Source organism: Macrotis lagotis, chromosome 7 (genome assembly GCF_037893015.1).
Source record: "Macrotis lagotis isolate mMagLag1 chromosome 7, bilby.v1.9.chrom.fasta, whole genome shotgun sequence".
Classification (NCBI taxonomy): domain Eukaryota; kingdom Metazoa; phylum Chordata; class Mammalia; order Peramelemorphia; family Peramelidae; genus Macrotis; species Macrotis lagotis.
The window spans coordinates 163,460,092-163,479,511 of NC_133664.1; the positions used below are offsets into that span (position 1 = coordinate 163,460,092).

The 19,420-nt window shown below is 30.9% G+C and overlaps 1 protein-coding gene across 1 annotated transcript in view; it reads right to left on the reverse strand.

The window, feature by feature from the left end:
- Positions 1-19,420, reverse strand: part of CACNA2D1 (calcium voltage-gated channel auxiliary subunit alpha2delta 1) — a 157,839-nt gene that overhangs the window by 45,813 nt on the left and 92,606 nt on the right. Inside the window, exons 14-17 of the mRNA XM_074195298.1 lie at positions 16,943-16,999; positions 11,526-11,597; positions 10,148-10,219; positions 5,254-5,315 (exon numbers count right to left, since the gene is read on the reverse strand). Of these exons, the coding sequence (XP_074051399.1) occupies positions 5,254-5,315; positions 10,148-10,219; positions 11,526-11,597; positions 16,943-16,999 (263 nt within the window). The remainder of the gene's footprint in view (positions 1-5,253; positions 5,316-10,147; positions 10,220-11,525; positions 11,598-16,942; positions 17,000-19,420) is intronic.

Sequence of the window (19,420 nt, forward strand, 5' to 3'; positions counted from 1 at the left end):
CCCTTCTTTCCATGAGCCTTGCAAATGTTTCTATTTAAAAATCCCCAAATTCATTGATTTTTTTCCCCTGTGAATAAACTGTCTGAAGCATATAACTTTATTTAGAAACAACTAGATCAATAAGATATAATATCAGAAACAGTGGGAATCTGAGGTCTAAATCTGGTTCTGCAATATCTGATTGTGACACTTGTGTGAAAATTACTTACCTTTCTATAAGTCTATTTCATGGCCCATAAAAAAAATAAATTTGAACACAATATTCTCTAGGATGACTTCTAGCTCTATAATTTAGAATTATACATAGGCCTGACCAGTTATGTTATTCACTAGTAGACTCTCTGGGTTATTTCCACTGTATTTTAGTCAACTGTTTTGGGGTAAATATTTTTATTGGTTTGCCCATTTACATAGTGGTGAGTAAAATAGAATTTTGCTTTTCTGTCCTACAATGCCAAATTTCAACTTTAGGATTAGTCATTACTTACGTGAAAATAGAACATAGAACTTATTTTATAAGACCTCAAATGCTGATCAGATCTCTTATCTCTAATTTTACCTGTGTATAATCAGATTTCAGTTGGTGAAAAAATGGAAAAAAACCCTGAAAATTTAAATTTAACTCTCCTTTCTTTGGGTGAATCCAAATATTATATAAAGAGATCCGTGTTTGTCATCATAGAAGTTAGAAATATTGATGTCATTTGTATTCTAAACTCCAAAGAGGATTACTGCGGATCACTTAATTGTTCCAGTATAATTAGTGAGGCAAGATATTATCATGAGTACATGTTCCCTCTAATTTCTAAACCCTTCTTATTCACTTAGAGATTTCATAAACCTTCCTCAAAGAAAAAGGTCAGAGGAATAAAACATAATGCAAATTCTCCTCCCCACTTCATTTTTATAGGTAAGTTCCTCCTATATGAAAGTAAGCAAGAGAAATTAAAATGAAAATAAGATTGCAATCAGTCTGGAAGCAAGATGACCCTTAATGATTCACATGACATTTGTAAAGTACAGAGAAAAATTACTGGTGACAATCTCCCACCGATTCCTCTCTAGAGAAATTAGGACAATTTGACTTGCCTATTAGCATATATTGCTTACAGAAGCTACTAATTAAAACTATAACCTTATGTCTAATAGGGCTTCTACAATGTGACTCTTGTGGATTTAGATTATATTTCATCAACCTCAGGCAATATCATGCAGGCCCAAGAGAAGCACTATTACAATTTAAATAGACATACTAAGAATATTTCTTTGTTGGTGTTGGAGCTCATGTTATAATGCCTGATTGATTTCTTCACTGGTCAGTTAAGATATGACATTTAGAAAAATTATGTAGAATTTAGACCAGTCTATTTCAGTTCAGATGTAGTTCTGGAAGCAAATAAAATGACAAAACTAAAAACTCAACAATTTATATTCAATGATATATCATTTTCTCCTTCATTGTAAAGGTTTGGGCTTGCAATACTTAACTTTCTTGAGGCTCTTTGCCTATAATTTAGATGACATGCCACCAGAGAAAAAAAAATTTTAGACTATATTCTTGTCATGTAGATGCTCTATTTTTTAATCCAATTTTTTTTATCTAATCACTGTCTGATTCTCCCCACCCCCACTGGCATTTTTAACTAAATCAAACACATTTAGAGGATACTTTTTGCTCAGTAATGCTTTCTTCATTGACAGCTGCTGACCAATATGAAATTTTGATTATTTATCTCTTTATTTCCTAAGTACCTAATACAGGTACATCAACCCTTTTAAGTATTCAATAAATATTACTTACTGCACACTTTTTGGACAAGATATAAAGAAATAAAAACCGAGGGACAGAGATGTAGTTAATCTCATTAAACTTTATCTGCCTGATCTGTATTTTTTTAAAAGTAGAACACCTTTTTGATATTTACACTAAAGCTGTGGCATGGTTCTAGTACTTCACACTATAAACACAGCTTCCATCAAGAACTCTTGTAGGCTTTTTTGCTTTTTTCCTTTTCTATATGTCTTTGATGGACATTACTTTTGCCTTTTTAGTTATAACCTCTCTTATGAAGAAAGTCAATTTTTTTCTCACATTCCCTGCTAAGGCTCTTAATCATGGAAAAGCAATGGGGAAAAAAAGGAAATGGAGCTATATTTCAGTAGTCAGAATTTGCAGGTCTGTTTCCCTGGTAATTAGCTCCTAAGTTTCTTGAAGAGAAACTCATTTGCTCTTAAGAAACTAGCAGTATTTAACCCTCTTAAATAATAATAGTAGATCTACTGTACTTTTCATTTTTCACAGTTTTTTCAAAGATTACAAATTATCCAAATTATAGTTTATACATGAATTAATTTTTCATGGAATAGATATTTATCAAACAGCCACAATTATGTGGATCACTCTGCTAGCTCCTATCGATAAAAGAAGCATTAAAAATATGTAATTTTTTGTTATTAGATAAAAGTGAAGGAGTAGTATTCTAGGCTTAGATTCAAGAAGACCTGGTTAGAATTTGATTTCTGACATCATACTAACTGGGTAAATCACTTAACCCCTATTTGCCTCGTTTTCCTCATCTATAAAATGATGATAATAATAACACATCTACCTCACAGGTATTTTGAAGATCAAATGAAACAAAAATTATAAAGCTCTTGGCATTAATGTCTGACACATTATTGCTAATGATAAGTGAATTTAAAGAATTATAAGCAGTTCTATGGGCATTCAGAGTCTAAAGAAAAATCACATGAGGGATGAAGAATGAGAGTTGATCTTATGAAGAAGGTGATTCATGAATTTGAAGGATGGGTAGGTACTGGCAAGAAGAGATGAGGGAAGTAGGGAAAGCAGTAGCAATTTTTGATGTAAATGACATCTTTTATTATGTTGGGATGGGGGAAATGTTATTGTTCAGTCATTTATGTCTGACTCTTCATGACCTCATTTTGGAGTTTTCTTGGAAGAGCTTCTGGGGTGATTTGCCATTTCCTCCTTCAACTCATTTTATGGATGAGGAAAATGAGGCAACAGTTAAGTGTCACCCAGAGTTACCCAGTTAGTAAGTGAGGCCAGATTTGAACTCAGGAAAACGGGTTTTCATAACTCCAGGGTTGACACTCATTCTACTGGTGAATGTCAAATGTTTCAGTTTGATTAGAATATAGGATCATATGAGTGAGTAGTGAGGATATAAAACTAGAAAAGCAGATTTAGGCTAAAAGATAGGGCTAAAAATACTATACTGTGACTTTCCTTTTAAATAAAAAAACATTTGGAGTCACAAAGTTTTTGATCAGAGGAGCCACAAGTTCAGAGCTATAATTTTAGAAAGTTATGTTGACAATAAAGAATAGAATCATAAGATCACAGATATAGAGCTGGAAAGAATGGTAGAGGTCATCTTTCCAACTAAATTTAAAGTAATCTAAATTGTGATCCAGTGAGATTAGTAGAATTGTTCAAAGTCATATGGTAGAAAGTGGCAAATCAGGAGAAACTGATTCTAGGTTTGGGCTCCAACTCAATCATTTGTTTGACAACACTATGCTGGTAAAAATACTGAAACTGGGTTGACCAATATGGAAACTCCTATGCCAGTGATTTCTAATTTGTTAATCTATAAAAGGATATGAATATTTTCCAAACTAAAGGCTCATGGTCTAAGCTTATCACAAAAAGTCATTGGTATTTGGTGGTATCCCAGATTTTATCACTTTTTTCCAGTTAGCTAAGGCAACAGTTGAATATAAGGTGCTAGTAATTCTGAAGAAGGAAAGAAATAATAGCTTATGACCATATGCCTGCTGGGAGGGGGAGGGGGAGGGGAGGGGGAGGGGAGGGGGGGGGAGGGGGAGGGGGAGAGGGAGATAAAAGAGAATGGATATGTGTATAGGGGCACTAAACAGAGACACAGAAGAAAAAAAACCAAGCATTTCTTATATGTCTTCTCTGTGTTGGATATTGTGCTGTTTTACAAATATTTTATTTGATTCCCAATGATACAATTATTGTTATCCTCATTCTAAACTTGAGTAATCTGAAGTAGAGATTAATTGACTTGCTCAAAGTCATCCAGTCAGTAAATTTCTGAGATCACATATAAACTCAAATCTTCCAGACATATGGTAAGATAATTGAATAGTGAGGTAGTATTTTGGAAAAAAAGAGAGTTGAAAATTTTTTTTCTCAAAAATTTATAACTTTTGGAAAAAGACAGGATTTGGCACGGTGTGTTACCTTCATAACTAGTTGATTTTTGAGGGTCATATTTTATTCTATACTTGGAAGAGTCATACTGAGACTTAGCTACTTTACTAAAGGATTTGTGGCTCAGTGTGGTGTGAAAACATTGGTAAATTATTTTTTAGAAACATTTTAAAAGGTTTGTTATCTGTGAGGAAAGGTTTAAAGCTATAATTATTTTATGTTCAAATTTGTTCATAATTTGTGCACATCAGAGCTTGTTTCTTTCTGAAATAAAAGTAGAGATAAATTCCATTATATATAAATCTCCTATTTGGCTATAGGAGAATTAGATATGTAAAAATTAGTACAATTTTCCAAAGTCCATGTGCCATCAATCACCGTTTGAGTGAGAAAAAAAGAAAATTTTACTGGGAGTAGAGAAGGAATGAGGTTGAGTTTTAAAATCTTTCACAATTGGAGTCTCTCCTGGCTTGATTTTAATATTTGCTTGCAACTATTATTTAATAAATCCAAAGGAAAATTTAAAAGTAAAAAAATTCTGTGGAGAAAAATTAGATAATCACACAGTCTGATTCTCTTTGTACTTATTTTTAGTTTCATACAGACTTGAAATAATGATAGCATATTGTTATAATTCTATATTAGAAAATTACCCTTTGTGACTATACATTGATATATATATTTTGAAGTGTTATCTTAATAACGGATATTGATTTTGTGTTATATAGCTTTATATCAGTTTTCAAAGTGATTTATATATATGATTATATATACATATATAATATATATGCCACCTCATTTTATTCTCACAATAACCCTATGAGATAGAATTATTTTAGAAAGTACTGCTTTTCATCATTCCATTTTATTGAGAAAAAAAGCAACATTCTTAACATGCATGGATAGCATTGGGTATATTTGAGGAAATCTTTTTAAACCAAAATATACAGGATTATAGATAATTATAGATAATTTTATCAACATTTTGAAAATACTATATTTGAAGATGACTCCTTTCATAAAACTTAAACAGAGCTAATTACCTGTAATCTGTGCCGTTGACAGGAGTCCATGTATATGTCCTATTTCCTTTGTCAATATAGCGCTAGAAAAAGTTTAACACAATTACTAAAGCCCAATACTGAGATGTATTAAGTGAAAAAATTCTAATATCAACATATATTTTTTAGCTTTTTAAAATATTTCTTGCTTTTTACATGTAACTTGATTTTAGTCTAAATTTTTTCATGGTTTCTCAGGAAATAATGATGAAGACTACTAGAATATCAATAGAGATAATAAAAGAAAAATTGTCAGATATATATGATTTACCTTTACTTATCTTCTGGTTCATAGAGTGTTTGGATTTTAAGTATGGAAAACCAGATTTTTACACCAATAATTTCAAAATTACAAGTGTTGTAATGAGAGGAGGAAATGGTAAATTACAGAAAGTTTGAAATTTCACCTAAGGAAGAACTTCCTGAAAGTTGCATATAAAATCTATGAAATATTGGCAAAGACTATCATTGAAGCCATTGAAATTTTGGTCATGTTAGAACATTTTTAGGAATAAACTATAAATCCATTTAAATTGAATGGTTAAAAGCATTGATTACTTATTCCAAATCCATGGTGAATATAATTTCTATTTTGGTATTAATGATGATGATGATGATGAAGTCATCTCAAGGGATAGATTCCACTGATCAAGCTGAGTTTTAAAAAAGATATCTGAAGCTCTTTTTTTGGAGATAGAAAATACAGTGATTAGTAATAGATAAAGAAAGTTGCAGTTTTTAAATGCAACTATAATAAAAATGAAGAGTGACTTATTTCCTCAGTTCAGCAAAATGATGTCCTCACTCAGCCTCTAAACTATAAAAGTATTGAATGATAAGAGTAAGAAATTATAACCATCACAAAACCAATAAAATCCTTTAAAGATCCAATTTTTGTGTACCTATGTCTAAAGGTGTCAAACTAGTATTTTTTATAACCTAGTAGAAATCTAAAGATTTAAGGTAGGCTATAATTTATTTAAGTTTCTAAATAATATCAAATATGTACATACATCCATATGTGTGTAAATATATGTATAAATATACATATGTGTTTTTTATATAGTTATGTGGCGATAGTTTTGACTTGACTATCTGTTCAGTAATCTTGTAAAATGCTCAGATGCCAACAGTATGGTAATCTTCCATGTTATCTGCTATTTCAATTCAGAAACTACTAGGTTTTAAAATTGTTACACTTTCAATATTTTCTGATCTTGATATTCTTAAGAAATGATAGGACCAATTTTTGTTATATCCTGGTTGAAAACCATAATTTAGCTTCACTTGTGACATATTAATAGCATTACAGGCATTGAGGGATCGAATGGGATACCCACAATAAAGACAAAAAGTCTGCTAGATTTCCTCTGTTGACATTGAATTATACTAAGATAAGATGTTTAAATTCTCATGACACATATGCTTATCTCAAGAATAAACATCAAAATCCATTAAAAGCAGCAGAATAAAAATGATATTCTGTAATCCAATATGAATTTTATTATATAGTCATAAATCTTTATCACAGATAGTTTTTTCTCCTGCACAGCAGGTAGCTGTGACTAAAATGCTAGATTGTAGGCTTCTGTTCTTTTCTTTAAGGAAGCTTGCATTAAGAAATGGTCCATACTTACCTGAACCTAGGGAGATGGTATTAAGATACATTTGTAATAGTCATATCAAGCGTAAAAATGGTTCCAAGTGCTCACTTCTTAATATATGAACACTGAGAAACGGAATACAAAGACAGTTTCCTATCTTATAGTGGTAGATACATGCACAATTCAGAGACAATCTTTATATTCATTTTAGAATTCCATATTTGAGTCTAGAAGACTTTGCTACATTTGGGGAAATACTTTAGCGTACTGTGCAGACAGCAATTGTATAACAGAATATCAAAAACGGACAAATGTATGGTCAACTGCATGAAAGCATGGAGTTTTTTGGTGAAATATAGTTTTGAGAATACATGATTTGGAATATTAATGACATGGGAATAATTCTGAAATTATTCTGCTACATATATAACCTTTATTAAATTGCTTGTCTTCTCAATAGCGGAGGTAGGGAGGGATGGGCAGAGAAAATTTGTAATTCAGAATTTTAAAAAGTAATTGTTAAAAATTGTTTTTATATGATATAGAGGGGAAAGAAAATATTAGGTAAATTTTAAAAAGAAATTATTTTGCTGGTGCAAGACAGAAAACCAGTGAAACTGATGACATTAATAATGCTATCATTTGCAATAGCCATCTTTAAAAATGAAATGAAACTAAAAATCAAGAACTACTTTCAACTGTATATAATATACCAAATGGTAGGTTTAAAAGAAAAGAGCACATTATCTTAAAGATCACTTATTTTAAACTCTTTATTACTAATGAATGATGCTTAAAAAAGCTCTTTCTTACCTAAGGAAACATAGCTGGTTAGTGGAAGAATTGGAATTAAGGAATCAGTCATATAATCTTTATGATTGTACTATGCTACCTTTTCTAGGTCCTTACCCTGGTTTTGCCCTAACTAGAGCATAGCCTCAGGTAGAGCACTTAATATTCATTTTATTTTGCTGTAAAATATATGGCAACTAGATAAACTATGAGGTTACCTCTAATCCTAAAAATTATTCTCTTTATATAAATATTATTCTTCAAATTCCTATATACCATACTTAGGAATGAGCCCATTTTCAGATATAATATATTCAAGTTCAATAAGCATATAACAAATTCTGTTTCAGTAGAATGAATATATAATCTTTTTACAGGGTAGGGGCTATCTAGCAATAAATATGAGTTGGAAAGCTAGTATAAAGAAGGAAAAAATAATGGTATTGCATACTTATTTCACAAGAACATTGTGAAGGAACTGTTTTGAAAATCTTAAATGTAAGATTAAATTGATTTGTAACACTCTCTCCTCTCTGCACAGGCAGCTTGTTGCAATTGATGCGCCAAAAAAGCTAAAAAGAGAGCCAGGCAGGAAAGGAAAGATCAGAACGAGTCAGGCCTGGTTAAGAGAAGAGCAATAGCCTTCCAACCTTAGAAGCTCTAATAATGAAGTCTCACCATAGGGCCTTGAAGGATTTATGATTTTCTTTTAAAGTTACTATATCTAGAAGGTAGAAGGATATAATAAAATTCAAGCATTTATGTATGTAAAATTTTAAAATGATTGCCTATTAGCTGATTATATATTTTGGAGAGCAATTCTGTGTGATATTTACTATTAAGTAAGTCCCATTACGAAGTATATAAATTGCTTAGAGCTAAAACTTAAATAAAACTGCTGTCACAAATCTTTCATCATGGCAACTCTAAAACAGATTTCTTCAAAACCTTATAACTTGGACTTAAAAGTTATGCTTGGCTGAAGCATTGAATGGCCAGGGGTGCTTTTTATTACTTTGTTGATAGGATAAGAGATTGTGTAACATTTTTAATTTTGAACTTGATAAAAGATAATGAAAGCAAATTAAGGAATATCCCTGTGTCTTGTATTGGAGGTTAAAGAGAAGTCCAGCAAACAAAGAATACTCTATCTGAGAAGGACAACTAGGGTAGTCTTTGGAGATAAGGAATAATATAATGTCTCTCAAGGGGAACCAGCACTAAAATGGATCCTACTTATAGGACTCACTTTGGTGGTATTGTGATTTGATTTCATTTACTGAACCATATTCCTACTTTGAGGGAAAGGACTTTATTTTGAAATGACAGATATAAATAGTCTAGGAATGAGTGGACCTTCACATGAGAATCCTTTGTTGCTTCCAAAATATTCAATACTAACTGGCACTATTTAACAATGTAGCCTTATAACTTAAGACCCAGAATGCCCAATGGTCCATGCTGACACCCACCACTACTTAGGAACCTGAATTTTCACAGTTTTCCATCATCTTTTCTGTGACTATGCCCAATAGTTAGGGTAAGATGTACTTGAAGTTCTATCCCTATTTAGCTGTTCAACTTATTTTTCCTTAAGAAAGCATTTATTTCTAGCTAAATAATTAGTTTCTTCCAAGACATAGTTAATTAAAATATTCTCCCATGAGTTGTAGATAAGTCAAGAAATCAAAAAAATTCAAACAAAAATAAAAATCTTTTTAAGTCTTAATGAATTGAACCTGCTTCTATTTGTTTACTAATCAAATAAATTTGATAATTGTCATATCTCAATTTCAAGATTTTGTTTTTAAGCTCAGTCTTCAAATGGTATATTGTTGTTAAGTAATGAAAAAGTTGAACCTAAAAGTCAGCAAATAATGATTCAACTTTCTGCTCTATGAGATACTAGCTGCTCTGGGTCATTATTGAAATACTTTAATTTCTCAAATCTTCTGTTTTCTCATCTACAAAATAACATAATGCAGTGAGCACCACTTACATAATGGGATGGTAAAAATCAAATGAGATTTTTTGGGAGAGAAACTGTAAATCACTGAATCAAAACAAAATTGTATCACTTGTTTGATAATGACAGAATTATATGATCATGTATATTTTTCAATAGGAGAAGGTAATTGGTGAAGGCATTAAAGACAAGGAACTTTATCATTAAAAACATGAACTTTTAACTCATTTTTAAAAAAGTAAAAATATATCCATGAAAAATACCTCTCAAGTTAATTTATATCTCAAAAGGAAAGTTTTTAATAAAAATCTTAAATAAAATATGATACAATGTTTACCTTGTAAATGTATAGTACTACAGTAGACTTTTAGCATGCCTATTTATAGTGTAATAATAGTATATGATTTATTTAAATTACATTTAGGTATCTCATATATGTTTTATGTTTATATCCAAAAATCTCAATCCATATAACTGATGTTTATATACTTTTAATAAAAAAAACAGACCTTACCTCATCTTGAGATTTAACCAATGTTCTAAATGTCTTTTCTCCACTCTCTCCATCTATCATTTTATTTCTAATCTAAAGAAAATTGAAACAATCTTTGTTATGCCATGTACATTGTCAGCAAATTATATTTATTAAAGATAGTCTTTTCTGGTTCGTTAGAATAGAAAGCACAATTTTTCATAGCTGACCTAGCATGAGCAATTGTTTCGAAAGCTTGACTTATGAAAGCTCACTTTCATGCTACTTGACATATTGATCTATCAAAAGAAAACAAATGCCTTTATAACAAGACTATCTGACCATTCACGAATCTACATGTTAACTTATAAAAGTGTAATTCCTGATATTTTATTGGATGACCATGTTTAGTTAGAAGGAGAAAATACGAATTCAGGTAGCACAGTGGATAAGAGCACTGGATATGGAATCAGGAAGACTCTTCTTCCTGAGTTCAAATCCAATTCAAACTGTGTGACCCTGGAAAAGTCACTTCAATTTTTGTCTCAGTTTCTTATCTATAAAATGAGCTGGAGAATGATATGGCCAAGGAGGTACTTTCTAAACAGTAAGACTTGAAAAACAAAGGGCAACTTGAGATTATACCTAATGGCCTATTTCAATACCATATCTTGTAGCACTTTTGCCATGGACTGTTTCTAATGAATAGTATATGATTAGTGTTATAAGATAGGTACTAAATTTTAGAGGAGTTCATGAGAGTGGAACATCATTGTTGTTTTGGGGGAAGATAATGAAAAGCATCATAGATTCAGTGTTAGAAGTTACTTAGAAAATCATCTATTTCAAACTCTAATGCTCAGGGAGATTATTCTTCTTGTCCAAGGTCACATGGTTCCAATGTAGCACAGTTAGATATGAACCCAGGTTCTGATTCCAAAATCCATATTTCTTCTACTGCACTGTATAGGCTATTCTGCATAACTATTCATATGGAAGAATGGGAGAAAAATTCAGGTTGATTATAAGAGAATTATTATATATTCACTCTGGGGAAGAAAGATGTTAAAATAAAAGATTTCTCCTTCTTAAAAAGGTTCCTGTTCCTTTTATTTGAACTTGGACTTGAGAGGGTACAGAAACTAAGTACAACCTCTTTTTAAAGAAAAAGCATCATCGGGGTGGCTAGGTGGCGCAGTGGATTAGAGTACTCGCCCTGGAGTCAGGAATACCTGAGTTCAAATCTGGCCTCAGACACTTAATAATTACCTAGCTGAGTGGCCTTGGGCAAGCCACTTAACCCCATTTGCCTTGAAAAAAAAAAAGACCTAAAAAAAATAAAAGAAAAAAAAAAAGCATAATCTAAGGATTTTTGGCATCATAACAGAGAATTCTCTACTCAATATTGATTTCAACTCACCTCCACTTTGATATCATTCTCCAGTTCAGCATCCAGGAAATCCAAGGTGACAGGCTCCTGAGATTTAGGATTCTACAGCAGAAAATAGTAAGTACTAAGCATTTATCATTTTGTCATAATTACATGGCGGATATTCTGCAATAATTTGAGATGTTATTCAAGTTGAATTTAAATGTATTAATCTATCTTGTATGATAAATCTCTAAACATATCTCCTTTCATATGGTAGAAATTTGTATGCAATCATTGCTAGTGATCCTGAGCTTTAGCTATGGCACATTTTTAACGTATCACATCCTGCAATGGAAACATTTTTAGTATTTATCTAATATTCCATTCATGATACCCAAATTTTGAGTCAACAAAGTATCTACTGAATTATCCATGATGGACAAATGAGACAGAGATAACCACTTAGATATTTCATAGTATATAGCGGTTGATTTCTCTTATAAATCAATCAAAGTCCATGTTAGGGCTATAGCACATAATGGGTCTACATTGAGAATTGAAAAGGAAATAAATTGAAATTCAAAGGAATCTAAAGACATTTGAATAAAATAGAAATACTAATGCTTTTAAAAGAGAAAAATCTTATTTCCTGAAAAAGTACAAAAGCTTTAAGTTGCTACAATTCACTAATTTTTTTCCTGTGTCTTGTTAATATTCTTCTATTCAAATTCCGTATGCTGTCAACAAGTCATCATAAAGGCAGTTTTTATTTACATAGTCTCCAGAACATCATTTTACATGCATATCTTTGTTCTAAGATTTACTTTTTCTATCTACTCACCATACAAAATATAGAACAATATTATTTCAAATACTTATCAAAAAGTCATTCAGCAAACATTACTGCTGGCAGAGCTGGTGATGGTGATGATGATGGTGATGACAGATTTGTGGCATTTGTTTTTTTGCAAAGCAATTTGTATTGTTTCAGATAAAATGAACATAGAGGTGTGTGTGTATTTATATACACATATACACCACAAAGAGGGAAAGAAAAACATAAAACAATTCTTTCCCTCTATAGATGAGGATGACTATAGTTTTAAAATGATTTTAAAAAATGTAGATCCTCAAAAGACAAACAGCAAATGTATACTCACAATGTGGTTTAAAGCAAAGAGAATAATTTTATATGGCAATGGAGTCAGTCTAATTAAATTATTTCATGTATGTGTGTATGGCAAACACAGAATATCTTTATGCATCTATACACATATAGAGAGAAAGAAAAAGAGAGATAGAGAAATAGAAAGACAGAAACAGAAAGACAGAAATTGAGGTGAAGAAAAGAATAGAAAAAGGAGAGAGAGAGGAGTTAGACATCTGCAAAATGAGCTCTAAAGATAAAATGTTGAATAATTTATGCAGTAAGAGATAGCAAATAGAAAATTATTTCTTGATTTTATAAAAGCAGTTTTATTTATATTGTGGTTATAAAAGCTCATTTCAAGTTTGTATGTCTAATGGGGGTTACCTGGACTAGAAGACCATTAATAGTCATTAATAATGAAACATATTATTTGACAATCAATGAACATTCATTAAGCACTTTTTATTCCAGGTACTGTGTTAGGATCTGGGGAAATAAATTCAAGAGGGAGATAATCTGCCTTCAAGAAGCTTAAGTCTCTAATAATAACTGTTTAGCTGGAAAATATTTATCTATCTATCTATCTATCTGTGTGTGTGTGGGAGGGGAGGGGTTGAAGGGGGTGTTGTCTGCCATAGCAAATAATATTCATAAAACAGTGTTATTTAGAGCTTTATCAAGCGTAGAATTGGATTGGCTTTTTAAAATTTTTTAACAGGTATATATTTTCCATTTATCAACAAAACTGGTACCCAATTAGAATAGACTGAGCTATATAATACAATTGATAAGAGGGTAGGTAAATGGAAAGCTAGAGCTCAAGCTGATACTGATGTTTCAAATAGTAGTATTTTGGAAGTGTAAATCACAGTCCTTTCAATCATTTATGGGCAGGGAGCTGTTTGAGACAGCTAGAAATGACTCATTAAAGTAGGCTGTTAAATTTTGAGTGTGAATATTTACTCCTAGAAAATCAGCGAATTCTACAAATTGGGGCTTTGCTTATTTTATTTCTGTTGATTGTAAAGTAAAAATATTGATATAGACAAAAATTTTAAAGTGTGTCTTAAGTACTTTTAGAAAAGTTTTCAAAATAGGAGAGCTAGTTGTTAAAACACTTAGCAGCATAGTCCTGATACCTGGAGAGATAAAGTAGTAAAACTCTTTGGGGAACAACAAAAAAAAATTCATGTTTTAATTCCTTCCTTCCCCTCCTCACATAAAAGCCTTCTGGATATTTTTAGGATAAACACTTTGACCTTTCCAAGATGAATTTCATCCCCCCCTTCAAATTAGGACAATGAATGCTGATTAATTTTTGTGGAGGATAATTTACATTGTTGAAAAGAAAGCAGATGGTTTTATTCATTAATTCTAAAATCACTAACAAGTTTGCTATTTTACAATAATGTTGACTATGTTTTACAAATAATATTTGCATTTTCAGTAATTTGAATTTGAATAAACAAAATTGTAAACCCCTCCAAAACAGATAAAAAACAGATAAAAGAGGAAAGCCTTTCCATTTCAGTTCCCATTATAAGTAGTAGTATGTTGTTTTTGAAAACCTGTTTCTTTAGAGGAATTACAATATATTCTTCTCACAAATGGGAAATTGGAAAGCTCAGTCATTGCCATAAATAGATAAGTCAAACTGCTGTAAACTTTAATTTATATTGTCATAGGAAATAAATCATCTTCACCACACAGGCACCACCATATCAGTATAAAGGCTTTTTAAATAAATGCTCACTCCAAAAATTGTCAAAATGGTAAAATGTAAACAAAAGTAAAATCATTGTCTTACATGCAATGGATAATGCATAGCATGACCAGACCCAAACAGCATGCATGGAGGCATTGTCATGGAAGAATTGGCATTATGATGTTCACGTCCCATTCCAACATACAAAGACAGAGAAGAAAATGAAATAGTAAAAAGAAAAAAGAAAAAGAAAACAAGGGGGAAAAACCACAAAACTTTAAATCAGTGAATTAAATTCATTTAAAATGGCAACCTGGCAGACCCTATTTTAGAGGATCCAGTAATGGAATTGTGACTGAAAAGGTTGAAGGGAAAAGGGTCTACTTGAAAATATAATAACAATAATAACAACAACAACAACAACAACAACAATAATAGTAGTAGCTCACATTTGCTTGGTGTCTTAATTTTTGGAGGTAGGCTATATATTTATTCCTGTTTTACAGATTAGGAAAGTGATGTTAAGAGAAATTACATGACTTACCCATGATCATACAACTACTGGGTATCTGAGATAACTGATTTGAACTTGGGGCTTCTTAGTTCTAAGACTGGTACTATATCCATGAGATCACCCAACTGCCTCATGTCTGGATTATCTGTCTGAATACTGATTCTAGTCTCAGCTTTGTCTTTAGAAAGCTTTTGAAACTGCTGATCCCAAATTCTTATTTTCTTAAATTTCCTATCTATAAAAGTTGCCTACTTATTTCTCATGTTAATTATATGGAAAAAAAAGTTATGCAGAATGGGGTATTTCTTCTTAAAATGAAAGTTGATATTATGATTAGCAATATTTATACATGACTAATCATAAATTTATTTTCCCCCATAGATCTTTTGAAAGATAGTATTCTTAAATGGGAAGGTGGTTGCTAGTTTGCCATTTTGAATTTTTGCTGAAAGAACAAAAATTCTCTTTAAATTTTTTAACATCCTAATTTCTACATGCAGTTGAATTTACCACCAGAATGGAGATTCACTAAAATTCCCATGACCACAAAAGAACACAAGCAAATATAAAAAATTGAAACATGCCAAAAGATTAGAACTCAATGTAATATAGAGAAAAGGGATTTAAACTGATTTTATAAAAAAAGAAAAAAGATAAAAAGTATTATGCAATATAATAAAAGCAGCATGGAATGACAAAGATGGAAAATGCCTCAGAGATAATAAAGTTCATCTACTTCATTTTACAGATGAGGAAACTGAGGAACATAGAGGACATTGGAATAAATATGCAATCATTTCCATAGACTATGCTGTCTCCCCATCATAGTACCATTTTTCAACCAACTTTATTTCAGCAGGTGCTTTCAATCATAGGTTCTTTTTTTATTTTTTAGGTTTTTTTTGCAATGCAAATGGGGTTAAGTGGCTTGCCCAAGGCCACACAGCTAGGTAATTATTAAGTGTCTGAGACTGGATTTGAACCCAGGTACTCCTGACTCCAAGGCCGGTGCTTTATCCACTACACCACCTAGCCGCCCCCAATCATAGGTTCTTAAAGGAGCATAGAGTGCTAATGAATCTTAAAGGTGATCTAGTCCAATTTTCTTATTTGTAGATGAAGAAATTGATGTCCATCAAGATTTAATATCTTGTGCAAAGTCATTTAGCAGTTAGGTTTTGAAATGCAGGTATTTTGACAGTCCTATAGTACTTTCCACTGTGCTATTTATTCTTCCTTATTCCTTGAAAACTCTATTAAGAATAATAGTAAATTGACTTGTCTTTGAATTTTTTAGATTTCCTTTCCTTTTCTTTTCTGCTTTATCTTTCTATACCTTTTTAAATGGAGCTTCAAAAATCATTTATTGGGCTAAGTATAATACAAATAAGACTCTTACAATAACCTAAAAATAATTTTAGAGATGTCCTGAAACAGTTCCTTTTTTCTTATTTCTTAGACATTTTATAAAATATACATACATATCAAGACTGTTTTCTGGTAACATGTCCATTCAAACAGGATGACAAAAGGCATACAGTATTTTTGGGGTATTTCAGTATAAACAAATTCACAGTTATATTATGGACTTTTGGTTATTTTTAGCGGTTATTTTGAACGTATTTCACAGCTGATGGAGAAGAAATACTTAACATGTTTATTTCTCCCCATCAAGCTTCTAGAAATAGAATAGAGTTTTGTGGAGAAACCGGTGTTTTGTAGCTCTTGGAATAACCACATTATACTAACTTCTTTTTTAAAAATTAGTAAACTAATACTGGAAAGGAAAAATCTAATGAAACATTATAATCACTATATCTAATTTATTTGAAAAAACTATCTGTATAAATTTATTATTATTATTGCAGCATCACTTTTGCAAGCAGCTATTAGTCAATGCACATCCCTTACTGTCATTAATAATAGTTTTGTTTCAATATAATAAAGAAGGATACACATTCCATGCTTTGGAAGCCATATGTCAAATAAACAGCCTTCTCATTCAAGACTTGGAAGCTTAATAAATAAATAAAAGCTTAACCTCTTCTATAGTTTAGCATAGCTTAAAGCACTAATAACTACCTTCAATCAGTTACCTGAACATTAGGCCTTCTTTTTCTTAAATTAACTGTTGGTATACCCACACCAATAGGCTGAAGCAACAAAAAGCAGTAATTTATAATTTTATGCTTTCATAAATGAAGGTTTTGTGTTCTCTTGATGAAGATTTTCTCCTAATGGATTTTCCTAAGAGTGAAAAATTCCTTCTGAACTATGTTTTTAGTTAATGGGGGGAAAACTATTATTAGAGAAATGCAGAATTATGATTATTTCTATACAAGAATGTGTGATATATGTTTTGCTTGGAAAAATGCATGTTGGACTCTTTTTCAGACATCTTTCCAGTTTATGGCTCCCAAATGAAATATGATAGTACTTATAGCTGGGGTTTACACAATCCATGAAAATTTAAAATTTAAGGTTCTAAAAATGTTCCCTTTAAAAATCAATGGAAACTCATATATTGTATTCATCCTTCCAAGCCATATAAGATTCATAAGAGAAGTAATGAGGAAATAATAAGTTGGCTTCAATTTATTCATTCATTCATTCATTCATTCATTCATTCATTCATTTATTTATGTGTTTTAATTTAATTCTGGAAATCATTTCTAGAATTGATTAAATTATGATATTACTAGATTGCATTCAGAGATTAATGAAATCATTGTAATTAAAGAACAACTTGAGATATTGTGGCAAAGATGTAAAAAATACAAGGTGTGATATACAAGGCAATAAGAAGCATACCAATGAAGATTAGAGTGATCTCTATTCCTAATATTTCTATTTTTAAAAAGGGTATTTGTACACTATCTCCTCCAATCACCATTTTTGATTTTCTTTAAAATTCAGATTACATCTTTTTGGAAGAAAATAGCAAGTACACAGTATTAAACACCCTTTAAAGAAAATACAACTGCAACTTAAGGAAGTTTTATGTAAACTAATATCCCTAATGATGAATTTCTGACAAAGATTAAGATAATTTAGTTAGTATGTTAGATGATTAAAACATTATCTATCTAGGTTTTAATATTAGAATTTGATTAAATTGAAATTGTCTATTTAGATGTCTTACACTATACCATATTTTAAGAAGTTTCTTGTATCAATCTGTATAGCATGCACCAACATAATGGCAACCATAAAATTTGACCTGTTAATAATAAAAAAATTCAAAAGTATACTTAATGATTATTTTAGAATCCTATTTTTAGGAGAAAAGAATACATTAGGAACAATTCTTTGCACCATTGTCTTCTAGATATCTTTTTATCTAAAATTAAATTAAATGCAGTGACTTGAAGTACAGTTTCATTAGTGGTAACATAAATGGCCTCTTATGATGATATGCAAAAATAAAGAATAATTTATGGTAATTTAAATAACTGGTAAATGGAATGTCATAGTACAAGCACAATACTTAACTAAAACATGTTCATGCAATAATATATTCTCAACACCGTGTCTTGTATGATATACTTTTTTGTTGCAAAAGTAGAAGGGTAGTGATATTGAACTTTTTTGATTCTCAGGACAACTCTTTGGATTTTTCAGTACCAGGATGGAATGATTGTCCCAATGCACATCCAAAAAGAGGACTCTAGTGATATTTTGATATCTGTATTTCAGTCTTCATTTTGTCAAGGTCTGAATGGATCTGGAATACTAGATAAATTTTTCCACAAACTCATCTCTAAATTTCATTTCTTTTAACTTTGATTTTAGTTTGGAATGAGTACTTGGTCTTGGTTAATAGTATCTGTACTACAGAATCAAATATGTGAAAAACTAAGTCATGAATTTTATGGTAAGAACATTAAATATTAATATTTTAAAAATAATTAGGTAAACAATGAGATTAAAATGGATTCTTCCTCATTTCTTCTCCAAAGTTCTAGAGATTATCATACCAATATGCTAGAAACCTTTTACTAGCTTGTTTGAGATTACTATGCTAGATAGGATAGCATGAATGAGACCTGATCAGCAATGTTGGAAGGAACTTTCACATTGATGAGAGACCATATGAAATTCTAAGAAACTTAATTATGTTTGAATTGTAGTACTGTAGATGAAAATATAAGCCCAGACTACAATTTAAATGCAGTAGATGAATACATTTTTAAATGATTCATTTTAAAAAAAATAAATTTGTAGTGCTCATTTGGTACAATTTGTTCCTTAAGCAAATGTTATAAGCTCTTAAAAATCATAAAACTAATTATAATAGTTACTATCTAATTTAGTTTTAGAAAGGGGTTATTTTGTATTATAAAATGTTTTAAAATTAAATTCAGGGTTTATTAAATCAATGGCCATTAATTATAATTGTGTTTAATAGACCTTTGATTTTTGTGGGATAGGGAACTCCTGGATGAGCAAACTCCCTTTTCCAGTGCAGTTCAGTTCTTCCTCTGTAATTTTTCGGTCTTAGGAATCTGCCTAGAGCATTGAAAATTTAGAGAACTTTCCTGGAGTCACCTAGCTAGTAGATATCATAAATGAGA